The sequence below is a fragment of the Barbus barbus genome (assembly GCF_936440315.1).
Source record: "Barbus barbus genome assembly, chromosome: 1".
In the NCBI taxonomy this organism is placed as follows: domain Eukaryota; kingdom Metazoa; phylum Chordata; class Actinopteri; order Cypriniformes; family Cyprinidae; genus Barbus; species Barbus barbus.
This window is the reverse complement of record NC_136729.1, coordinates 15,342,201-15,367,976: the sequence shown is the minus strand read 5'-3', so window position 1 is coordinate 15,367,976 and position 25,776 is coordinate 15,342,201. Positions and strand designations below refer to the sequence as shown.

The 25,776-nt window shown below is 38.6% G+C and overlaps 2 protein-coding genes across 4 annotated transcripts; both read left to right on the top strand.

Moving 5' to 3' along the window:
• The first annotated feature begins 4,740 nt into the window (after positions 1 to 4,740).
• On the top strand, positions 4,741 to 15,806 carry LOC306875884 (phospholipid scramblase 1-like). 3 transcript variants are annotated; one of them, XM_079426656.1, is made up of 10 exons: positions 4,741 to 4,976; positions 5,498 to 5,602; positions 8,539 to 8,748; positions 8,950 to 9,014; positions 9,380 to 9,422; positions 9,631 to 9,851; positions 10,567 to 10,728; positions 13,787 to 13,951; positions 14,383 to 14,479; positions 14,570 to 15,438. In XM_079426656.1, exons 2-9 carry the CDS (start codon positions 5,590 to 5,592, stop codon positions 14,440 to 14,442), a joined length of 939 nt encoding a protein of 312 aa, XP_079282782.1. In that variant the 5' UTR covers positions 4,741 to 4,976; positions 5,498 to 5,589; the 3' UTR covers positions 14,443 to 14,479; positions 14,570 to 15,438. The 3 variants fall into 3 exon arrangements, with proteins under 3 accessions (XP_079282782.1, XP_079282781.1, XP_079282783.1); XM_079426655.1 differs by having other exon boundaries at positions 14,383 to 15,806; XM_079426657.1 differs by having other exon boundaries at positions 4,761 to 4,976; positions 5,498 to 6,784; positions 6,822 to 8,748; positions 14,383 to 15,438.
• Positions 15,807 to 17,997: 2,191 nt separating this feature from the next.
• Positions 17,998 to 21,953, top strand: LOC306875897 (uncharacterized protein). The gene is made up of 7 exons (XM_079426691.1): positions 17,998 to 18,157; positions 18,365 to 18,535; positions 19,929 to 20,066; positions 20,256 to 20,399; positions 20,594 to 20,743; positions 21,003 to 21,067; positions 21,155 to 21,953. The coding sequence occupies exons 1-7, from the start codon at positions 18,103 to 18,105 to the stop codon at positions 21,239 to 21,241; spliced, it is 810 nt and encodes a 269-aa protein (XP_079282817.1). The 5' UTR covers positions 17,998 to 18,102; the 3' UTR covers positions 21,242 to 21,953.
• The last annotated feature ends 3,823 nt before the right edge of the window (positions 21,954 to 25,776 follow it).

Here is a 25,776-nt window from a genome sequence, read left to right as displayed (position 1 = left end):
GCGCTTTCACATAAAGATTCAATGAAATCATGTGCTATGATGCACGGCCGTAGCGGTGCTCAATAAGCAGAGCATGATGGTGATCAAGTCCTAAAAGACGTGGTGAACTATAGTGATCAACTGTTAGGGACAGCATTGAATTGGTGGTGCGTCAATACAGGGTGTATACGACCTAGTCGAAACCACTGATACACATCTCAGATCATAGCTGAGGCTGAGTAGGCGCATGCGCTGCTCGCACTGACAGCACATGCGAGGCAAGTGACGACACATCTAGGTTATAAAACCTTGCGAAAGTGCTGGGTGATGACCAGCCTGCCGCCATACAAATGTCCTGAATAGACATGCCATTTGACCAGGCCCAGGATGACGTGAGTCCGCGGGTTGAGTGGGCCCGAAGAGATAGTGTTCAACACGCGCTGAGTAAGTGCATCTGTTACTGGCAAGCTCCGTCGAGCAACCAGACATGAAGCCTCCATGACTCCGGATTTGGGTGCCATATCGTTCCTTGTGCTTGAGAGAGGAGGTCTCTCTTCAGTGGGATAGTCCACGGGGGGGCTACCAGCATCTCCACCAGTTCTGGGAACCACGGCTGATTGGGCCATTTTGGTGCCACTAACAGAACAGATTCCATTTCCTCTCTGATTTTGCAAAGCACGTGAGGCAGAAGTTTCATTGTAGGAAAGGCATACTTGTGTACTTTCGGCCAGCTGTGAGCTAGTGCATCCTCTCCCAGGGGAGAGTGTGTCAGAAAATAAAACAGCGGGCAGTGAGTGTTCTCCGCTGATGCGAAGAGGTCCACCTCCGCCCTGCCGAATACACTCCAAATCATTTTGACTGTCAGAGGGTCAAGGGTAAATCCGCGACATAGTTCAAGCGTCGAGGGACATGTACTGCCCGGATGGAGAGGAGGTGTCGATCTACCCACATGTCTGGGAGAAAGCATTCGAGCGCTAGGTGTACAGCACGGAGCTCCAGACAGTTTATGTGCCATGACTTCTCTGTTTCTGACCACGTCCCGAAGGCTGGTCTGCCATCGCATATGGCTCCCGAGCCCGTGCTCGATGCATCTGTCATAACGTTCTTTCTCCTGATCACTTGGCCAATACGAACACCCCGGCGATACAGAGTCATATTGCGCCAAGGCGTCAGCGTATGCAAACAGTTGCACGTCACTTTGATGCGCAAGGTGCCCGTGTGCCATCAGAGCCGGCACGGCCCGCGAATGCCCCCCCTTGGCGCCAGCCCTGTGTGCCATGCATCCTGTGGCTCCCAGCTCTTTAACCAGAGCTGAAGCGGTCACATATGTAGGAGCCCTAGATTGCACACTGTCGAGGCAGCAGCCATCTGGCGGAGCGTCCTCTGAAAGCATTTTAGCGGGGAAGAACGACCTAATTTGAAGACTGCGAGAGAGCTGATCAGTTTTTGTGAGCGCTCCTCCGACAGACGCGCCTGCATATTGATCGAGTTCAGTTCCACTCCTAAAAAGGAGATGTTTTGGCTCGGTACCAGCATGCTCTTTTGCATATTTACAGTCAGCCCTAAGCTCTGAATATGAGCGAGGAGCCTGAGTTTGTTGCTGAGCAGCGCGCTCTCTGATTGGGCTAAGACTAGCCAGACGTCGAGATAATTCAGGATGTGCATTCCGCTCTGCTTCAGAGGAGAGAGAGCAGCGTCCATGCATTTCATAAACATGCGAGGGTCCAGACATCAGCCGAAGGGCAGGACCGTGAATTGGTACGCTATCCCCTCGAATGCAAATCTCAGGAAGCGCCTGTGGCGGGGGGCTACCTGAATGTGAAAATAAGCATCCTTTAAATCCACGGAGATAAACCAATCTCCCTTTCTGATATGTGAAAGGATTTGTCTCAGCGTAAAGTGAGCGATTCAGCGGTCTCAGGTCCAAGATTGGGCAGAGTCCGCCGTCTTTCTTTGGCACCAGAAAATAACGACTGTAGAAGCCACTCTCGCGGTCTGTGAGGGGTACTGCCTCTACAGCATGCTTTGCAAGAAAATGGTGTATTTCCTCTCGCAGAACTGAGGCATTCCGCTCTCGTGCAGTGGACATTAACACACCGTTGAAACGGGATGGTCTGCGGAAGAACTGAAGCGTGTAGTCATTCTTTATTGATTTCATAACCCACTCTGATACCCCTGGCAGTGCCTGCCACGCTTCTGTGAACTGTGACAGCGGGCTAGGCGGACTGCACACCGTGAGGGATAACTCGCCGTTGGGGGGCGGGGAGTTTAATACCACACAAGTGTGAGAGTGAGTGATGGGGGAGAGGGGAGTGAGAGGAGGCAAATTGCCCTGATATTGAGGTGAGTTTTATATGTTTTTCGACTTTATTGCACGGCATAGTGGAACAGTCAAAACCCAAGTATGGCAACAGGCAGGGGGGCGTCGTGAGCACATACAGCGGAGCGAGCGAACATCTTCAGTGGTTCGTCTTCGGCGCTGGGTGCAGCTTTCCTCCTCCGAGAGACAGCATCAGGAATGTGGCTTCGATTCCGGTGCCGGTGGTCCGCCGTTTCTGTCAGGGCGGGGTCTCTGGCCCTTTGAGCCCTGATGGCGCTTCGGCCACGGTTGTCTGGACCTCACTGCCGGCTCCTGTTCGCGCCAAACCGCAGTAGAAGAGGCGTGCGATCTTCCGGCGCGCTGCCCTGAGGAGGAGCAGGAACGCGCAGGAGGTTTTGCGCCAGCGCTTTGGCAGGAAGTGGCTAATGGCTTTCGACTGCTTCTGAACACGCTCCGTGAACGTCTCCACCGCTGCTCCGAAGAGACCTGAGGGATTCACGAGAAGGGCCGTTTTCTCTGAGTCCTTTAACTCGGTCAGAGTAAGCCACAGGTGACGATCTAGCACCACAAGATTCCCCATATTGCGGCTGATCGCTCGAGCTGTCACCTTCATCACTCTGAGGGCCAGATCCATGTCGCGTCGGAGCTCTTTAAACACTTCAGGGTCTGACCCGTCCTTATCCAGAGACTTGAGTAACTTCGCCTGATATACCTGGAGTATCGCCATCACGTGCAGTGCTGAAGCTGCTTGGCCTGCCGCGGAGAAAGCCTTGCCGGCGAGATTTGCAGTGGCGCTGCAAGGTTTAGAGGGGAGAGACGCGTTGTTTCTCACTCTCCAGTTCGCCACGGCTGAAGGAAAGAGATGGGCAGCAACGGCTTCTTCCACGGGGGGGGAGTTTGACATACCCCACTTGGTCAGCTGCGTCCACAGAAGACAGGAGGATCCCGGATTATGCACCCGACTTTTTTATCTCGTCGTGCACCTCGGGGAAAAAGGGGCCGGGTCTCCGCGAGGTGTCTTTTCGGCCACGATCCGACTGGAGGTACCACTCGTCCAGACGGCTTCTGGCCGGCTCGGCAGGAGGCGCCCACTCCAAACCGAGCTCATCCACTGCCTTGGACAGGACGCTTAGGAGCTCAACATCACTATGATGGAGGTCCTCCGCATCGCTGCCGTGGAGTGCAGTGTAATCCAGCGGGCTGTTGGACCACTCATCTCTCGCAGACGCTGCCACCAAAATGGCATCATCCTCCTCGTCAGCGCCCACCATGGCACCAAAAGACACCACATCCTGAGCATCGGGGGAGGGGCAGAGATCAGCGGTCATAAAGCGCACTGGAAGGGGTCCTGCAGCAGGGGGGTGAGGAGCGTATGGGCACTGAGCCGGCACGGGCTTGTCACCTGATCCTGACAGATCCGCATCAGAAACTCGCAGCACTTTCCTCCTTGGCTCGAAAGAGGCTGCAGAGGAAGAGCGCGGCAGAGTTAGTTGGGCGAGTTCATCGCCTCAGAAGATTCGATTGGCTCCATGCAGGAGAGGCAATCGCAAGTCATCCTTGATTCCAAAGCTCACTGGAGCACAGCAGGGGAAGAGAAGGCGTGTCCGCTGCAGAGTGTAGATCACGGTGAGTAGTTCTTTCTTGATAGGCTTCTTGCTTCTCGTAGAAGGTTGGCTGAAGAAAAAGATTCTGAATGGATGACGTACAAGCATTGCCTTATATAGAGTGGGATTCCCGCTCATATTTCGCGCGCTTGAACGCCATTGGCCAGTTGCACTGGTGTGATTCAATATGGCTTCAGTAGTATTCGAGGAAAATGTATTTCCCATAGCAATGTAGAGTGACCGAATTGAAGGGGAACAGCAGATATTTCAGAGTCTGCTCAGTTGCGCCTCCAGTCGGCGGAGATAAATGTGTTTTAGCAAATATTTGTTATCAAAACCTCAATTTTTCCACTTCTTGCCAAGAGGATCAAAGGATTTAGTAACCATGTTTTGACCAGTAAGCCATGACTTTGAGGATAGTGACTTTGTTTAGTGAATCATTATATTTTTCCATCTACAATGACAAGCCAAATTAACCGCATTAAGAAAAACATTTTGCATTCACTCAAAACCCCTATGAACCTTTTGATATTTCAGAGCAGATTGGAGGTGTTGTAAATGGGTGTTTTTGGTTTTCACGAGTGGGCCTGTCATTAAGTAAAGGACGGCGATAGAGTAAAACATAGTGTTAAACTCAGTACTGAGTTTGATATCCCTGCTATGGCTTAGGCTAATAAGAACAAATCACAAATAAATAAATTCCCTAAACTTCCCATTACTTTGTCGGTTACTGGACATTGCAAAAAAGCACAATAACATCCTCATTTTGTTTTAAATGTTAACCTTGTTGCTTAATAGAAGTCTTGTGTCTTTCTAAGTTTCTAATCTACATGCGTCACATAAAGGGGGAGGAGATCATAGAGAAAGCGAGGGCTTCATGTCTGGGCGTAGTGTTAAACGCGGTCGGTCTTTAAACGCGTCGTGTCTTTTTATAGCAAAAGTCTAAAGCGCAAGTTAAGGAAATTGTTGAAAACTTTCTTCTTTCCATACATCCTAACAATCACTGCAACAAGAAGTGATCTGTGGAGAATTTGTTGCCTTGTTTGAGTAACCTGCCTCCCAAGAGCTGAGATGTAAGTCAGAGTTTTCGTGGTGGAGTATTTTTTCCCTTTTAGAAGTCTCGGATATTTAGAGTATGTTTTAATACTGTTTTGCAGTATTTTTGTTCGCTGGATTGTTTCAACTGCGGAGAAAGTGACCGTCGAAATTGATTTCGCATAAACAGAATCTTTGTTCATTAAGCATATAGATAAAGCTTTTTTTTTCAGTTTCTATTTTCTTTTCATTAATTTTTTTTTCTTAGCGAATCCTTGGCCATATTTGCTGTTGTTTTTGTGAAGAAATACTACACCATAAGATAAGCACAATCTAATAAACCGTCGCCACACCCACTTCACATGACGTCTTGGTGTTATTGCTTCAGTATTGTTGAATTAAACTGCACGTATCCTGCTGACAGACTTCCTTTAATATCCAGTAGGGTTTGCGTAGTTCTTTATATTTCCTTTAAAATGCTGCCTGAACACTTAAACATGGGTCTTTTCATTTGAAGTTGAACTTAAATTAGTTTTGGACCTGTTCTGCTTGTTTCCAGTGCAAACAAAACTTCCCCCTACATTGTCTTCCTCCACATCGTGGTGCTGATAGGCAGAGGTTGGCTCTGAAAATCTCAGATCGGTCTTCAACATGTCTGGCCCAGGTAATTATTATCCGTTTCTCTTTTCCTTGAACTGCACTAGTACATGTTTGTGGATTTTTAGTTAAGGAACTGCACTGCATGTAATGTGTTAAACAGCTAGTGAGTTTTGCAATAGATGCCTACATTACCTACTTGCCTAAGTGCTGAAGTTTTCAGTCACTGTGCTGAAAACTATCTACACTGAAGATTTACATTTTTCTCCTCAAGTGAGATGCATGCAGTTTCATGCATGTTGAAGTGAAGGTGTGTGTTTTGGTGGAAACTTAAATATTCTCTAGAGGTCAGGAAAGGAATGCAGGAAGTAAAGCCTACAAAGTGGCTGTGTTCCACATTTGTAGGTTTCCACAGGCTATGCAGGTTTAAGAGCTGAGAATTATTGTTCTATATAAACATCTGTGGCTTTAGCTTTACCTGTTATTTTTGTTTCTGTACACCACATTTTGTCTGACCATACAAAGTGATATCTGAAAATCAGTGATGAGGTCTCTTTAGGGCAAGTCATAGCTCTAATAAAGAGTAAGTCAGTGTGTGTGTACTTTAGAGCAAATAATTGTGATAACAATTATCACTTTAGACTTTCTTATTATAAAATATTCCTAGTCCAATCCACACTGGACTGAATTCTGCTGCTGAACTGGCAGTCAAGTGATTCCTTAACGCCATTAGGACTAATAACGCCATCATCTTTGGAGCAACTGTTTTCGTAACAAGCTGGGGAATTCAGGCTAGTGTTTACCAAGCAGACTGACACTATTTATGTTGAGTGGACTAGTAACATTAATAATATTGATACCGAAACTACAGATTTATGTATTCCGGTCATGTTCATGTGCAAGTCATTTATCTAATGCATTACTCAAGAAGAAAAAATCTGTTACAAAAGGGCTTGTCTCATCCTTTGTCCTGCTTAATGATGACTCAAACAATGTTTAGCACTGGAATGGCAAGATGGGAGTGTTAAAAAAATACAATCACGAGGAAAGGTCAACGTTTATACAACACTACTATCCAGAAACTGGTTTGCTTTCAAAATGCATACATTTCTGCCATGAGAGCTTTTCATGTGATTTGAACACAATGAACACTTTAGCCAAAACTTGTCACCAAACAACACCCTTGTCATTCATCAGTAGTCGTCATAAATTCTCCAGCAAGCAATGTGCCATGAATGTTCTTAATTCAGTGATTCCCCTGTGTGATCAATGATCTCTTAATTCAGTGATTCCTCTGTGTGAGCGGTCCAGAGTAGTTGGGGGAAATTTTAGTTTTACTTTAAAAAAACAGAACAAAAAAAAAACACCACTTTCTCCCCCAAAGTATAATGTTTGTCTGCAAGAGTGTTTCGAGGAGCTCAGGCATGTTGATGCATGCACGGCAGGGTCTTCTCTGCTGGCAATTGTTTCTGCACCTCATGTCTGTCATTCTTGAATAGACAACTTTTTTTTTTTTCTTCTTTGCACTAATTTGCATTTTCTGTCTCTTCTAGGTAGGATATATAATAATGTTTGATCATGCCTGTATGATTTTGGAGGTACAACATTTAACAAACTACACCCTTAATGCTGAAAATTTAAAGGAGTTTTATGACAGAAGATTTCTCTCAACAGCCTCATTATGTGTAGAGGACAGCAGATCTGGGACATCACAATGTCTTTATGTCCCACTAATGGAATAGGTTGTGCCTGGACAATGCCTGGTTGATGGGCCTTTGTGATGAGAGAGTTTCATTCCATTCAAACTCATGCCCGTATAAATCTTTTTTCAAAATAGCTGGTGAAAGATTTGAATGGCTCATATGAAGAGCCTTTTCATATGAAAATGGCAGTTTTGGATTGGTTCAATAGGAGGATTAAACGTGTACTAATACATGTTTACTAGGCTACACCTGCTTTCTTCACTCCTGAGTTATTTTTTTTTATTTTTATGTAATTTATTATAAGCTGAATGCTGGTGTACATCAAATAATTACTCGTTTTTAAATAATAATATTATATAATTTGAGGATGCAATACTTGCAACCACTGTTGCTAACCCAGAAATTGAGGAACTCTTGACTTTTAAAAAAATATCAGAAAAATTGACAATGATTTAATTAATAGTACATTTTAGTATAATAAAATAAATAGTTTATAATCCAGAAATTACATATCTGGCCTAATTGCTGACACCCAGTTATTGCTTTTTCATATATCTGGTTGTTGCAGTTTAAAGAGCTGATGTGAAATAGAGAAGCTGCTAAATATTTAAATACAATTGCACACATTGTTCATGATGTTATTGTACTGTAGATAATGACTGCAAATAGTCAATATTGTTACAATTAATTATTTACGACCATTGGTGGCTATATTTATACCATTTTACATTGGAATTCCTCGCATGTATGCTGGGGTTTAAAATAGATCCTTCCCAAAGAACATAGGAGACCTATATGAACCATCTCTTAAACAAGAATTCCCTTACGCACATAATTCTGGGTGTCTGTATTTATTGATTAAAAGAGAATAAATCAGTCAGTTGTTCCAGTTTTTTCATTATGCATGCCTACTCCAGGTCATATTCCAGTGATGAGGTGTGATGGTGGGATTTCCATTGACTGCTTGAATCAAACAATGTATTCCAAGTCATCAGGAAAGACAACAAAATGTGGAGTTTCTGACTTCAAGAGCGAGCCAAACAAGCAAAGCATCCAAAAAGACACACAAACCAAATAACTCAATCTTTTCACAAAACATCCCCACAAATGCAGCAGACTTGCCTGTACCAACTGCGTAATTCAAACAAACAACTAGACAAAATGCCAAGACCAGATACTGTATTCTATGGCTTACACTTTGTTCCCTTCAGATTTATTTTTACAGCATTCCCTAATATGTCTCATCAGAGTAAACTAAGATTATATTTTTTCTCTCTTGCATATTATTGTTTTATGCCAGGCTACCCATCTCCACACCAGCCTCCTTATCCCATGTCCCAGCCAGGCGGACACTCCATGCCCCCCTATCCCATGGGAGGTTATGGAGAACCTGGCCAGGCAGCCCCACCTGCAGGGTTCCAAGTAGGATACCAGGCAGTTCCAGATCAGCCAATCATGTATCAGCCTGGTCCAGTTACTCCAGCATCTCACCAGGGCCAACCATATGGAGGTATACATGTCTAAATTTGCACTTTATTAGAAAAAACGCTGGTAGGATATAGCTGTTGAGCAATAGGTGTTGAGAAAAGTGACCACACAGGCCAAAGATTATTGAAAATGATCATTAATATAGTACAAACAATTCAACGTGTATTGTTAGATAATGCATACTAATGGTGTGCCTAAAGATCTACCTCACAACCTTCTCTAGCACCTGTACCTGCACCAGTTTCAGTGCCTGCTGGAGTACCACCTGGTCTGGAGTACCTCACTCAGGTTGGTCATGTCTTTTGGTACATTCAAAGTCAGATCGTCGGAAAGTTCATATTTGCAAGTTGAATACACTTGAACTCTACTGCAAAGTCGTGGTTATGACTGGGGAAACTTGGGAGTTTCAGAGTTGGGGATGAGTCCGTGAGACGTGCTGGATGTAATAGTAGTTAACAGTAAATTTGTCTTTTTGTTGTTGTTTTTTTCGCAATAAAATTAGTTAAGTTGCATTTACGAAATATGATGATTGTAACTCGCCTTGTAAATACAAACTTCTCTGGAAGAGTTGAACGCACCAGTTCTCTTTGACATTTACTTTATGTATTAGTGTGTTTATAAGTCTTGTGACTAGTATGCACTTTGCATTTCAGATTGATCAAATCCTTATTCATCAAAAAGTGGAGTTGTTAGAGGGTGAGTCTTCGGTGTTATGTGCATGTGGTTGAAGCCGTTTACTCTATAATTTGAGTGCTGTAGATGCATTAAAGCAAAGCTTGTCTGTTTTGTTTTGTGTTCTTTATTTTAAGCCTGAGACATTTATTCAGTATTACTTTTTTGCTACTTTGTTTAAACTAGTGACTGAAAGATTAAAATTTTTTAACTTCTCTATATACTTCTACAGCAATCATTGGCTTTGAGACCAACAACCAGTATGAGATCAAGAACAGCCTCGGTCAAAAGATCTACTCTGCCAAAGAAAAAAATGACTGCTGCACGCGCAACTGCTGTGGTGCCCTGCGCAGCTTTGACATGAAGATCAAAGACAGCGCCGATCGAGAGGTCATACGACTGATCCGACCTTACCGTTGTGTCTCCTGTTGGTGCCCCTGCTGCCTGCAAGAGGTATAACAGACAAGTCATATGTTGTGTTGTTGAGATTCAGCTAGTGACTCATTTGTAGGACATGCTGTGTGACCTACTACTGACATGAACATGTGTGTGACTTGTGAGTTATAAATGGCAGTATGGACATAGGACTCCATGCTACTGTCTTTGCAAAGAGTCTTCAGTCAGAAATTGTGCAGTTTATTTAGTTTACTTGGTTTGAGATCAGTAAGATTTGTTGCTGTTTTTGAAAGAATACGATTTTTACAGCAAGGATGCATTAAATTTAAATGACAGTAAAAACATTTATAATGTAACAAAAGAGATTATTTATTTATATATATTTATTTATTTATTTATTTTAAATAACTGTGGTAGCCCTTTATTATGCATTACACAAAGACTTTAAGTACAGTGTTACCACATTTATTTAAAACAAATCTTATTTAACACAACATTTTTAAGAGGAAATGTTTCTTGAGCTCCAAATCAGCATATTAGAATGATTTCTGAATGATTGTGTAATATTAAAAACTGGAGTAATTGCTGCTGGAAATTCAGATTTGCCATGACAAGAATAAATTGTTTTAATTTATTCCATTGAACAGTAATTTATTCCTCTTCAACATTAGTGTACTGCATGTATGCCAATGTAGAAACCAATTTGGGCATTGCTGTACATTTATAATTTATGACTTTTATGACTATGAATGTGGCAATATTTCGCCTTCAGATGGAGGTACAGGCACCCCCAGGAACAACTGTAGGGTACGTGAAGCAGGACTGGCACCCCTGTTATCCCAAATTTTCCATCCAGGGGCCAAACAAGGAGACTGTGATGAAGCTTGAGGGGCCCTGCTTGGCGTGTAACTGCTGTAGTGATGTGAACTTTGAGGTACCTTTTTTTTTTTTTTTTTTAGAATTCGATTGAGGTGGACCCCTCCATACTATGGGATGCACTTAAGGCAGTGATTTGAGGAAAATTAATAGCTATTACAAGCACTTTAAAAAGGGTAGCTCATTATAAAAAACTTACTTCAGAATTAAAACAATTGGAGTTTAAACATAAACATAATGTGAACAAAGAGGTGATGGCTCAAATTGGAGAATTGAGAAAGGAAATTAACGTCTTATTACAGTTAGAAGTAGAGAAAAAGGCAGGATTTTTAAAACAAATTTATTATGAAGCAGGACCAAGAGCAGTTAAATCATTGGCAAGGCGAATGCGAAATCAACAAGTTAATAATTTAATCTCTAAATTACGCAATCCAAAAACAAATCAAATTAAATACGATCCAAAAGATTTAAAGTATTTTTAAGAATGACTATGAAAAACTACAAACAGACCTGGATGGAACAAAAGTACTAGAATTGCTTAAGATCTGCCCTCTATTGGTGATTTTACAAAATAAAAGCTTAACTGCAGAAATAATCACTGAGGAGTTACAACAAGCCACGGGTAAACTTAAGTCAGGCAAAGCACCAGGGAGTGATGGATATTCACCACCTTTCAGAGTGGTACAGAATTTTTTATAAAGAACTGATGCCATTGCTAATGGACGCCTTCAACTGGGTCATAAAAGGAAAAATTCCTCCATCATGGGGCTACAATTTCCGTAATCCCGAAGGGGTGAAAAAAACAGGGAACACTGTCAAAATTATAGACCATTGTTGTAGCCATTAAAATAGTTCAGTTTTTTTTTTTAATGGCAAAGTGGTTATTTTTGTTTCTTTAAGTTAATTTTAAAAAACATTTATGGAACAATTTTTTTTGTTTGTTCAATTCAAGTTTTTAAAGTAGCCTAACGACTAAGCGACCAGCAGCAGACCGTGAGTTAGCCAATGTTTGATCAATTTAACCTTCTCAAACCACTTGACTAAATTATAATCCATATATGAAATACTTAAGAAAGCATATCACAATGTTAGTTTAAACATTTTAACTTGGACAAATGTGTGCTATTAGGCGCGTATAGTTTGTGCAGAGAGTGGAAGCTTTGCAGGCCATGGAGTCGCCAGCGCGATCACTTGCACTTTTTCAAGAGATACCCAGAATTTATACTGTAGGGATGGTCATTTATTGAAACTCAAATGTAAATATTATAATATTTTGAGATACTGATTTTTGACTTTCATGAGCTGTAAGCTCTAATCATCAATTAAAACAAAAACACTTTTGAAATATTTTACTTTACACATAATGAATCTAAAATGTATGAAAGTTTCACTTTTTAAAATAAGTTATAAGAAAAAATGAACTTTCACGATATTCAAATTTTTTTAGATGTAGCCAAATGGAAAGACATAGAAACAAATACAGGATCTTCAAGTTCAGTCTTTTTATAGGGGAGAGCGAAATTCATGGACATAGTAAAGACAAACTGGGCCCAATTGTGACATTTTCATTAAAGATCTAGCATTCTATTGTCAAACACCTCAAATTGGAGAAAGAGATTGGAATACTTAAATGGATTACGCATGACGTATGTATATACATACATACACTCCATCATATTAGTGCTGTCAAAATTAGCATGCAATAATTTTTTTCAGTTTAACGCGTTAAAAATATTTAACGCAGGTGCGGGTCTAGGGTTGCCCACCCCACTCACAACTGCTGTTTCTGACACTTTTTCTCTTGACAAGAAGTGCTTTTATTTAGTCGCAGAACGTCTTTACGATCGCATCAAACGGGAGACGTTTCAGACACGCGCTCCAGCTTCACTCCAGCGCCAGGCGAGCGCGGAAATGGTACTGTGCTCGCAGTGTGTTCTCTTCAGTTGCACGCACAAAGGCACCGGCGCGCTCTGTAGCCTGTATCATTTCATATCAAAGCACAAAATAAACTATGGGCATGCAATGTCGTGGTCAGATAAGTCATGAAGTTACCAAAAAAGGCGATTTTAAAGCTGCCTTAAAACTGCATGCATGTAATATATTTTATGAGTCACATTTAAGAGCTCATTGAGAGTCACAATGAGACTTTCAGACCTGAAGCGAGTCAGAAAAGGTTAAGAGTTGAGAGAAAATATGACATGTATCAGATCTGTGTCATGTTCAGCAGTGGCAGCTCTTAAAGAAATAGTAATCCAAAAACAACCTAATAACCAGTTGCTGTGATGTCTGTTCATCAAAGAGAAAAGAGGAAATCAATAACTTTGATTCATTTATATTTAATTTAGAATTTAGTGGTTGATAACTTCCTATATTTCTGCTGAAGGGCACAGGTAAATATGACATTTATTATAATGGATTTATGTGAAGGTTATTTAAGTTAACTTAACTTAAATTAGAACGTATTTTAGTCTAATAACTGTTAAAATTGATAGCTCTCAATTACACTAATGTTGAATGGCTATAGTCAATCGTTAAATATTAGGGGGGGAAACAATTTCATAGAGACATCAGTAGTATCAGTGATACTGGCCTTCAGTCATAAAAAAAGATGCCATTAAGCAAATATTTAAAATATACTGTCTTTGTTTTTTGTACATTAATTTGAAGATTTAATGTGAAATTATTGCAATATAAAAGTATATTTAAAAACTTTAATGTTAGGTGGGATTTACCGTGATAAATTTCAGAAAAAATGTGTGATATTTAATTTTGACAGCACTTATGTGTGTATGGGTTTTTTTTTTCTTTCTATGCATTGAGATGTATGCATGTATAGGACTACAACTGTATATGCTGTGTAGCATAAATCTGATATGTATGGGTTTAATATCTCTCCGTTTATTTTTTTTTTTTGTTAGTATTTTTTTTTTATGTGCATTGTTAATCTTGTATATAAATAAAAAAAAAATTATTGGGTTGAAAGTAATTGTTATTGACATGTAGTTGCCTTGTTAATATACAAATTCGAAGATAAACATTATTCTGACACCAAGCAAATTCATTTTGAAATTGGCAGGTTTGTGTTTCTAACCATAAGTTTGTATTTCTCTCTTTAGCTCAAAGGTAAAGACGGTGCTGGGAAGCCTATCGGTCGAATTAGTAAGCAGTGGAGCGGCCTGTTGAAGGAAGTCTTTACTGACACTGACAACTTTGGCATCCAGTTCCCTATGGACATGGATGTTAAGATGAAGGCTGTACTTATGGGTGCTTGCTTCCTTATTGTGAGTATTAAGAGAGAGAGAGAAAAATGTAAAGATTAGTACACTTAGTAGTTTACACTTTTCATAGTCCAATTAGAACTTCTACTAACTATAATTGACTTCACAACTACATGTCAACTCACTCTCATTAGAGTTTTAGCAGACCGTTAGGTTTAGTAGAATAATTTGACGTATACTTGCAGTAGTCGGTAGAATGTCTGTTGGGTTACCATTAAAATAAAGTGTTATAGCACTTAAAATAAAGCAGGCAGTCTGCTAATACTCTAATGACTGGTAGTTGAAATGTAGTCGCAAAGTTACTTATAGTTAGTAGAATGTATAAAGTGTTGAAATAAAATGTTTCCAAGTAATACACCAGAAATCTTAGCATATTCGTCCCTACCAGATTCTGTTCTGACTCTTTGATCTTTGTTTTCTTTTTCTTTTCATAGGATTTCATATTCTTTGAAAAAGTGGGAGACACAAACCAGCGCAATACTGTATTCTCTTAGAGCTCCTGATACGTTACTTTTTAAGTAACATTTTCAAGTAACTCCTCTTTCAAGCCTTTTTTTAAACTGAAATTCTCACATTTTGTGGACGACGTCTGGACTTTCTTTATTTCCTGCATTTTCTTAGGTAAACAAAGCCATAGACAGCTGGCACTGCAGTGAAACCAAGGGACACGTTCAAGGTCATTTTGCAGTGTTCATGTGACCAGCAATATTTACAATGACAAGCGAGGTATCACGAGTAACTGTTCACTGGTGCCTTTTTAACAATCATAGCCTATAATTATAAATTACTGTTACAATAGTATATTAACTAACATGTATATCTTTGTTACTTTTAAATTCTTCTTTTTTTTGTATTAGAAATAAAATGTAGCATGCAACCCTAAGCATGTATTTCTAGACTTATTTCATGCATAATGTTTTTGGGGTTTTTTCAGTCTTTCTGAAGGAAATTCAATTTTATTGTGCTAAATGCAAAGCATTTTAGTTAAAACATACAGATGTTCCTACAGCCAAGTAATGCTTGATGGGGGTTACATGCAAGTTAATGACTCTGGCAACAGCTGAAAAAGGAAAAAACAAATTGCATGGTTTTCTGTGTGTATAGACCAGTGACTTACTATGGGTAGAATGCCAATTTGTTACTAATAGCTTTTTTTTTTGGTATGTGTCTGAAGAATGAGTACACTACAGGGGGCACTTGTCAGCTTATAAAAGCCAGCCTCAGTGAGTCGCTCTTAATTCTTAGAATGGTGTTAAATCTGAATTATTTGCCAATTAAATCAGTGGGTAGCATGAAACACGCATGGAAATTCAGGAAACGTAGTCCTATAAATAGACTTTAATATTAATATTCTTGTCCTCAAAAAAAGTCAAATAGTCTGTCGTTATATACCACATAATTTTTTTTTTTGGTTGGTTATATAGAGACTGGACTTGTATCAATAAGAGAGTATACTGAATGTATAACATTATTAAAATATACCGACTGAGGAGTGTTGAATCTTTTTTTTTTTTTTGGTAAATGTCTTGTGTTTTGGTCACTATGTATTTCACACTTTGACATAATTTTCCTGCATTTATTCGCTGGAAAATATACAGTTATAAAGTTGTTCCCTATCAGTAACTGGGTGAATTGTAAAAATAATAGAACACATGGACATCAATTAAAATTTTACACATTAATTTTGTTAATCCAATTTAACATCCCAGTAGCTAATTACTAATTTGTTCAACTTGTAGCATTACAATGCTCTCTGGTGTCCCCATGTATAATCAATATATATGTCGTCTTGTGTTTGTATTTATATCTATAATATACAATATTATTATAACATTATACATAATAAATGTAGAATATTATGTTGGTGGTTTGTGTGATTTAAATTACTGCATAGGAAAATATATAAAAACGTACTCTACACGTATTGTTGCAAAACCCCTAACATGTAGCCAAATAAAAGTCTTCAGATAGGCTTAAGCTAAAATAACCTTTTCATTTGTAATTTTACAACGCCTAACCTAAAGAACAATAGTCTCTCTCACACTTTTTATGCAAAATCATAAACAAAATCACTCCTTATGGCTTGCCTTAACGCACATGTGCACAACGATTATTGTTCACAATAGACAGTTCAACAACCCCTTATGTTTCATGTTTATTTTAACATGATTCACATTAAATCTGGCTTGGAAATAGCTAACCAGAGTGCTGTCAAGAAGATGCACTTGTTTCTGTACAACCTGTTTACCAGCATTACAGCTGCTCTTCCGGGTTCATATTTCACAGAATTATCACAAATAAAGCAATTAGAAAATCATTAAGCCATTTTTTGGGTATCCAATTTGCCCAAAATAAGATTAGATAAGATCAAGATTTTACAGCAACTCTTTATATAACCTTACATAATAAATTGCAAAAATAGTGACGGCCTGCAATGACAGACAGAGAGACAGACATCAATATCGTGGTGCTTTGTATTTTGTTAAAATCTCCTGGGTCACATTTTGTCTGCTAGGTAATGTGAGGCAATAGGAGCTTAAAAAAAAGTGGAACACCTTTGTCAGGTTGTTAATTTAAATACAAGAAAAGGGGAGGAGATACTATCAAAACAGAAACCGCAAATGCATGTAGATATAATGGCACAAACACGGGTATCTGCACTCTGCATGTGTTAAACAGAAGAAAATATCCTTAATCCTAACAATCATTCTAACACCAAGGAAGTTCTTTCATTTGTGGAGCATCCCAAGAGGTAAGGCTTCGTTCAGAGTTTAGATCGGTAAGTGATCATTTACATTTGTTCTTTGTAATTGTTGGATCATGCTACTTCTATCTCTGACTTCATCTGGACAAACATTTTTGTGTGCAACTTCAATAAACTTAATTTATTCATAATATATTTTTCCTCCGTCACAATAGTGGCTGTACTGCTCCAACAAAGGTCTTCAACATGTCAGAACCAGGTACTGAAGTTTTATTAGTTTAAATATAATGGTAATAATTAAAATAATCTTTTTTTATTCTGTTAAAAGTTTTACTATGCCAGTTTTTTTTCCTAGGTAATACACACCCTACTATTAGGTGATTTATCTTGTATACCAATTTGCTTTGTTTGAATGCCCAAGACCATTTTGTCAATTAAAAAATTTAGATCAAGAATATGGAGGAACAGAATGCGCAATGACATGTTTGACCACATTCTGTTTTCAACATGTTATGAGGATGTTTTCTTTGTCTGTCGCCTGTCTGTTTTAAGCATTCTTTTTTTCTTGTTTTCTTTGCTGTATAAATGCCTCACCGAATCGGTATAGATCACCTTTTAACCAACAAGTTCCACATTGATCAGAAATTTTCCCAAATTTAAGTGGTTATTCACTGAAAATCTTACCACCCATTTTGGCTTCTTTCACATTCTGCACAGGACAATCTACAATTGTACAGATTGTAAAGATATCTGTGATCTGAAATCCAGGGATGTCTGGTCATTCAATGATGCAGACCACAAGAAAATCGATATCAGAATGAAGTTTTATTGAATATTGTCAAACTAGACTGTTCACCAAAACCATCTGAAAACCAACACCCAAATCCAGAAGGTCCTTCAGTCAAACTTCAGTCAAAGAATCAACCACCTCCAGTTCAGCTGGCCTTGAATCAGTCTGATCCTGATCCAGTCTTTCTCTTTATTAAATTTTGTCTTAAACTAGGTTGTCCAGCCCAAAATGACCTTCCAAATCCCATACCTCTGTCAGAAGATCCTGCACCAGCTACGCCAGCCCCAGGACTCCAGACAGATGATCATTCGCCTCCAGTTCAGCCACCTTTGTATCAATCTGAACCGATTTATGAAGTTGTTCTCGAGGATCATGAAGAGCACACATACATGTGTATGTACATCTCTGAGTGTTTCTAATTTTCTATAGTCGGAAGAAAATTAAATTTAGCAACATGACAGTTAGGCTGTACTAAATTTACTTTGCTGTTATTTAGTAATCCAGATTACATACACAAATAATTCAAATAGTGTTTTAAACAGATGAAAATTTGTTACTAACTAGAAAGTTTAAGGTTTTCACTCTCTTTAAGGTCCTGATCCGACAACTCCACCTGCTGGGCTTCAGCCAGAGAATCAACCACCTCCTGTTCAGCCCGTCATGAATCCGTCTGTTCCAATTAATGCAGTGCCTTACATGATTCAGCCGTATAAAGGTAAACATACAATAAATGTATATATCGGAGTGAATGTTTAAAAAGGCTCTGCTTTTCAAAATAGACAATGAAAGTTCATATTTTCAAATGTAATATCTCATCAATACAAATGCTGACACATAAAGAAGAAACTTTGTTACTATATTAACTTGAATCTTAGAACGTTCGAGGTTTTCACTTTCACTCTCAATTTTTGTCTTAAACTAGGCTATCCAGTCCAAAGCTACCTTCCAAATGCCATACCTCAGACAGCAGGACCTGGACCGGTTCCTCCAGCTGTGAGGCTAGAGCCACAGAATCAACCATTTCCAGTACAGACAGTCATGAATCCATCTAGTCAAAGTAATCCAGTACCACACCAGGTTCAGTCATACACAGGTAAACATATATTGCTTGAGAAGTTTGTCATATTTAGATGTTTAAATGTTCTAAGAAAAAACATTTATTGGAATGTCATAAGGAAATTAACAACAGGTGCATCTCAAAAAATTTGAATATCGCGAAAAAGTATTTTTTTTGTTGTAACTTATTTCAAAAAGTGAATATTTCATATATTCTAGATTCCTTACATGTAAAGCAAAACATTTCAAAAGTTTTTTTGTTTTAATTTTGATGATTAGAGCTTACAGCTCATGAAAGTCAAAAATCCAATATCTCAAAATATATTAGACCGTTTCCTAAGATCAATCAAAAAAAGGATTTGCCAAATAGAAAAGTTCAAGTTCTTTAAAGTAGGTTCATTATTGAACTCAATACTTGGTCGGGGTTCCTTTAGCACAAATTCCAGCATCAGTGAGGTGTGGCATGGAAGCGATCAGCCTGTGGCTCCGCTGAGGCACTATTGAGCCTTCAGCTCGTCTGGATTGATAGGTCGACTGTTTCTCATCTTTCTCTTGAATATATCCCCTAAATTCCATATGGGGTTCAGGTCAGGCATGTTGGTTGGCCAATCAAGCACAGTAATATCATGGTCAGCAAACCACTTGGAAGTGATTTTGGCACTGCGGGCAGGTGCTAAAGTCCTGCTGGAAAATGGAAATCAGAGTCTCCATAAAGCTTGTCAGCAGATGGAAGCATGAAGTGCTCCAAAATCTCTTGGTAGACGGCTGCATTGACTTTGGACTTTAGAAAACACAGTGGACCAACACCAGCAGACGTCACGGCACCCCAAATCATCACTGACTTCATAAACTTCACACTGAATTTCTGGATTCTGTACCTCTCCAGTCTTCCTCTAGACTCCAGACCTTGATTTCCAAATGAAATGCAAAATGTACTTTTATCTGAAAAGAGGACTTTGGACCACTGAGCAACAGTCCAGTTCTTTTTCTCCTTAGCCCAGGTAAGATGCTTCTGACGTTGTTTCTGTTTCAGAAGTGGCTTGGTAGCCCTTTTCCAGAAGACGTCTGAGCGTGGTGACTCTTGATGCACTGACTCCAGCTTCAGTCCACTCCTTATGAAGCTCTCCCAAGTGTCTGAATCGGCTTTGCTTGACAATATTCGCAAGTTTGCGGTCATCCCTGTTGCTTGTGCACCTTTTCCTACCCAAATTCTTCATTCTGGTCAACTTTGCATTTAATATGCTTTGTAACAGCACTCTGTAAACAGCCACACCTTTCAGTAATGACCCTCTATGACTTACCCTCTTTGTGGAGGGCGTCAATGTTCGTCTTCTGGGTCATTGCCAAGTCAGCAGTCTTCCCCATTATTGTGTAGATTATTAAATCTAAAAAGTTAATGGTTTTCACACTTTATTGGTTATTGTCTTAAGTAGGCTACCCAGTCCACAATTACCCTCCAAATGCCATACTTCAGACAGCAGGACCTGGACCAGTTCCCCAACCCACAGTGTTCCAGCCACAGAATCAACCATTTCCAGTTCAGACAGTCATGAATCCATCTAGTCCAAGTAAGTCCAAGTCCTCACCAGGTTCAGTCATATACAGGTAATAATAATAAAGTATTTGGAAATTTGAAGTATTTAGATATTGAAATTATACAAAAAAATTACTATTGGTAAAATTAAGTAGATTAGTAAAACTAAAAATGTCATGGTTTTCACATATTGTTGATTACTGTCTTAAACTTGGCTATCCAGTCCAAATGCCTCAGCCAGGACAGCACATATCTGCTTATCCTGTGGGAGGTTATGGAGTACCTGGGCAGGTTCCTCCAGCTGCATGGCTCCAGCCAGGCAATCATCCACCTCCAGTTCAGACAGTCATGAATCAGCCTAGTCCAGGTAATCCAGCACCTCACTAGATTCATAATATGCAGGTAAAACATAATAAATGTGTATAGGAATGATATATTCACGTTCAACTAAAACAATGGCTTTTTCTCATATACAATAAAAGTTAACATTTTCAAATGCACTTTGTCAAATAAGGACACAAATCAGTAAAATCAAAATGTTTTATTATTGTCTTGAACTAGGTCATCCTGTCCAAAACAACCTTTCAAATCCCATGCCTCAGTCAGAAGTCATAGAACTTCATTCAGTGAAACAACCACCTCCAGTTCAGTCAGTCTTGAAACAATCTGATCCAAGCAATCCAGCACCTCACCAGGCTCAGCCATATGCAGGTAAGCATAGAGTCTTATATAATATTTAGATATGCAAATGTTACTTCTTTTAAAGTTGGAAGCAAATTAGGCTTAACAACATAAAATTAAATCAGTTATGAACAAGCTAAACAGCTCAACTTGTACTTCTCAAAACAGACTGTTAAGTAAATATTTTCCTATGTTTGTTGAGTAGTTTGGATGTACTTAATGAACATTAATGCTGGAAAGAAAATGCAAGGCTAATGAAGGTTTCCGTCCTCCTCACAAACATCTTTAGCACCTGCAGTTCCACCAGCAGTTCTACCTTTTGGAGTACCACCCGGTCTCGAGTACCTCACTCAGGTGGGCCTTATCTGTCTTGTTCTGTCAATACATATTTTTGGAAGTGTCATGTCTGGTTACAACCTGTTATTTTTTTGTGCATTTCAGATCGACCAGATACTTATTCACCAAAAAATAGAGTGTATAGAGAGTGAGTCTTCTTCTCTTAGTCCTTTCTTGTTTGTTTTTTATTAAGTATGTTAGAGCACTGCCAATGCTTGAAAGCATTTCTGATAACACTCTAAAACATTGCATACTTTCAATATGTTTTCATATGTTTAAAGAGATATTTTAATCTGACAAACTTTGATCATACTTGTCTACAGTATTAAGTGGCTTTGAGACTAACAACCAGTATGAGATCAAGAACAGCATCGGGCAAGAGATCTACCACGCCAAAGAAGAGAGTGACTGCTTTATACGCAATCTCTTTGGTCCAGCACACGGTTTTAAAATGCATATTAAGGACAACATGGACCAAGAGGTCATTCAGTTGCACAGACCAATGCGCTGCTTCCTGCAAGAGGTAGAACAGACTTTATCAGTCTTATCAAGGCTAATATAGCAGCTAAATAAAACATTGTAACTCAAATGTTGAAAGGAGTTTCAACATGCAGGACTTCAGGCCAAAAGAATTAAAAATAAATTAATTTTTCACCTAGAATGATTAACAATTGACAATTTACGTAATTGCTTATTAAAGATTTGCATTGTTTAGCTTTTATCAACAGTCACAACTATGTGCTGTAATGAAGGCATGTTCATAATATACAAGAGATTCAATTCTCACAAACCAATATCTATATATCTACTAAATATTTAAAAAATATATATATGACTGGTTTAGTGAGGGATTGAGCTGCTCACAAGCAACTTTGAAGCTGTTTCATGAATCTTTTTGGTTGACAATTTAAAAAAAAAAAAAAAAAAAAAAAAAAAAAAACTTTGTAGATCCACATAATTTTCCTTTTTTTCCCCTAATTCTGCAGTCAAAGGTTGAGGATAGCAATTTGAAGGGGTAATTTCAAACTATAAATAAGGATATAATATGATTTAGTTGCTGAGTTTTGAAGGAGCTGCACAGGGATTTGAGCTTATTCTTTTTATGGGACAGTGGTAGTTGGACTGATTTAGCATGAGATTTTGTGCTCTATTTTTAGCAGTGTGTTAACATGCTTCTTAGGCGCGTGCCTATCATGTGTCTATCACTATTTGAGTTAGATTGACTATTTAATATTCCATACTCTATAGAACTTTTTGCAGTCACTCTTTTTTTTAATGTACACTTAAATTGGAGAAGATGTAGCATTCCTATTAAGAAATACATTTCTATTCAGTGCTCTTGAAGCACCCGTCACTCCAAGGTGCCTTATAAATTAGGTTGTCTGCTTATTGCACGTTTTGACATACTTTCTTATTTTTTAATTGATGTGCACTTTCCACCCTTAGATTGAGGTACAGGCTCCACCTGGAGTAACCATTGGCTATGTGAAACAGGAGTGGTCCTTTTTACCAAAACTCTCCATCCTGGGCCCCAATAATGAGGAACTACTGAAGATTCAGGGACCCTTCCTTCCATTCAAATGCTGTGGTGACATAGACTTTGAGGTAACGGTTACTTCAGGCAAGATGAGTTTAAAGGTGTTTTAAGGTGTTTTGCATTTGATGTTAGTATTACACATGTCTTTTGCATTACTAAGAAGGTCTGTCTTTAGGTAAAAGGCATTCTTGCTGAACAGTCTGTTGGTCGAATCACAAAACAACGGAGTGGTTTATTAAAGAAATGCATCAGCGATGCCAGCAACTTTTGTATCCAGTTCCCTCTGGACATGGATGTTAAAATGAAGGCTGTACTTTTGGGTGCTTGCCTCTTTATTGTGAGTATTAAGCCAATGATTTCAAATCACAGTGTAGCTGTAAATATTGTATACTAGGAAAGTTCATTCACAGCAGATATTTTTAGCTGTTTTGAAAATTTAGACTAGGCACTATTTATTAAAATATATATAATTATAGTAATGATTCTTGTTTGGACTGATATCTCTTTCTCTTTCCTTTTCTTTTTCCAGGACATCATGTTCTTTGACAAAGGTGGACATTTATTTCTAAAATTATTAAAGGCATCATGAAATGCCTTTTTTTTTTTTTGGTTGTCTAAATGTATAATATGCAGTCTCTGAGAGGCCAGTATATGGAGTCTGTGAGGATTAATAAGGAACTGGAGAAAATCCAAGTTTTGAGTCTGCAGATGATTTGATGGGTCTGCTTTCCATTTGAGGGAGTTTGCTTTTCAGAGAACTGCTTTTCTCTCTCCTCCCATAGAAGAAACAGTCATGTGCAGGTGGTTTGAGTGAGAGTGTGTTGTGGTCTGAATGACAGTGTACATACTGATGTCGTCATGGAAAATGCAAAAGAGGCAGGCAACCTTTGTCAAGATGGAGAAACCTACACACATAAATGGACTCATTGGGCCTCATCTGTTCCTTGGAATGGAATATTCTTCAGTTCTACATTCATTTTTAGTGCTTTCAGCACACATGCACTGTTAGGAAAATATTGAACAATGTGTTTTCCATAACCTTGTTCCATAACCTCCAGCACAAATTAACCAAATGTTCTACCATTCAGCTGTATAACTTCAATATGTCAGTTTCTGTTGTCACTCTTTTTTAACTCTCATAATCATATTTAGCTCTAGACAAAACTGACAATCATATACTGCTAATGTGTGTGTGTGTGTGTGTGTGTGTGTGTGTGTATGTATGTGTATGTATATATATATATATATATATATATATATATGTATGTATATATATATATATGTCAATTTAAAAAAAAATTTGTTGTAACTTCGTGATTTCACATTCGTAAGATTTCTTCTATCCAACAAGAAACTAAAATGTGTTTTAGTTTCTTGTTTTAAAATGTGTTTTAGGGCTTTCCTGTAGCTCAAATAGTAGAGCATGGAGCTAGCAACGCCAAGGTCATGGGTTTGATTCCTAGGGAAAGCAAGAGCTGATAAAATGTAAAAAAACTGTAACTTGAATAAACGCACCTGCTAAATGCATAAATGTAAATGTGTTGAAATGTGGGCTTATTTTAAAACATATGTAACAATATTAGACCTGTTCAATATTTACGGTTACAAATTTGACTTTCACAACAAAATCTAAAAAAAGGAACTAAGGTTTATTTTTACAACTTGCTATGAACCATCATGAGAAACATAAGTTTTGAAGTGGTATCTCTTTTTAAATTAAGCTATTGGTAGCCTACTCTTTAAAAACAGGAAATGAACGGTTAAATGCACATGAAACCATGCAAGGACCCCGTAGAATCATGTTAGACAGTCAAGTGCTACGTGACATAAGTCAACAAGGCATACTTGTTCTTGTCCAACCTGTTTACTTGCATTACACCTTTATCAGATTCTGCGGTCTTAAATGTTAAATGCAGTCTGCAAATTGGTGATGTTCTTGTAAAGTAAAAAATGTTACTAATATCCAAATTCTCCAGGAAAATGGCAAAAAAAGTAAAAGAAAAGAAAACAAACTTGTTTGAACTTATTGAATTATTATTATTATTTTTTTTTTTTTGAGCCCTCATGTTATGAAAAGAGTGAAAGAAATAACTTCTGTATCATTCACTTTCACTTTCTTTATTATGCACCATTTTTTGATTTGGCTTCACCTTTTAGCCATCTGGTTCCACGATATTGATCATTATACTAAATACCGAGATCTAATCCTCACCGATGTGTATTGTATACATAACTTTGAAAAGTAAATGTAACTGTTTTCTCTTCATTGCATGAGCAGATGGATGTTCTGACAGCACCTTCACATCACAGAAAATACATTCTCTTATATGCTATGTTGCTCCTATAGCCTACTGTGAAATAAATAGTATTAAAAATTAGAAGAAAAAAACATGAAATATTTTAATCTAAGGAACAAAATAAATTGTACTTCAACAGACTAAACACATAAATGCACGTCCATATCTTGATAAAATAGTTCCAGAAGATGCTACAGGGAACAGACTACTTTTCATTAGAGACAAAATATATGTATATATTAAATATTGTCTTCCAGCCCAAAACCATCTTTCATATCCCACGCCTCAGGAGGTGATGTAGTAAGCTTAGGCTACCTGGGCTGAGATGCCTCCTCTACAGACTTAGAAACTACGAAGTGTGACTGCTGCACACGAGACTGCTGAACTGCTTTCCTTCCGGTCTGGCTCGAAGAAATTGACATTTGTTTGACAATGGCAAACTTGGAATAACATGCTGCATAATGTGATAGCAGAATGTTAGTAGTTACATTTGTAACTCATTGAAAGACTGCGTTCTGTCAAACATGTGTAACTATGACACACTGTGGTTGTTTTGGTTACTTCTCTCTCCTTCTCATTGGTTCCTTTTCAGTTCTTTTAACTTGCATGTCCCATTAGAGTTGATTTAGCTTCACAGGACATTTGCACAGGTTTAGATTTAAAACTGCATAAACAGTATTGATAAGTTTATGAACACGTTTTCATCTCAATGCATATGTAAGCATTTTACGTGTCTCACTTTTTTTCTTTTTTCAATAAATATACCCATTTGTACCTTAACATTGTTACCTGGGGTCAATATGTAAATTTTTCATTACAACACTAGTGGAAACTGAGACATGCTATTTTCCATAACGGTTGTGTTTCAAATTCTAATAATGAAAATCAGAAAA

Bases quoted from the DNA above. Each gene is read 5' to 3' on its own strand.
- LOC306875884 (XM_079426657.1), top strand. From the start codon at position 8,346: ATGCAGCAGACTTGCCTGTACCAACTGCGTAATTCAAACAAACAACTA. The intron at 9,852-10,566 runs GTATAACAGACA...TTTCGCCTTCAG, and splicing joins GCCCCTGCTGCCTGCAAGAG to ATGGAGGTACAGGCACCCCC. The intron at 13,952-14,382 runs GTGAGTATTAAG...TTCTTTTCATAG, and splicing joins TGGGTGCTTGCTTCCTTATT to GATTTCATATTCTTTGAAAA.
- LOC306875897 (XM_079426691.1), top strand. From the start codon at position 18,103: ATGAATCCGTCTGTTCCAATTAATGCAGTGCCTTACATGATTCAGCCG. The intron at 18,536-19,928 runs GTAAACATATAT...TATTGTCTTAAG, and splicing joins CCAGGTTCAGTCATACACAG to TAGGCTACCCAGTCCACAAT. The intron at 21,068-21,154 runs GTGGGCCTTATC...TGTGCATTTCAG, and splicing joins GTCTCGAGTACCTCACTCAG to ATCGACCAGATACTTATTCA.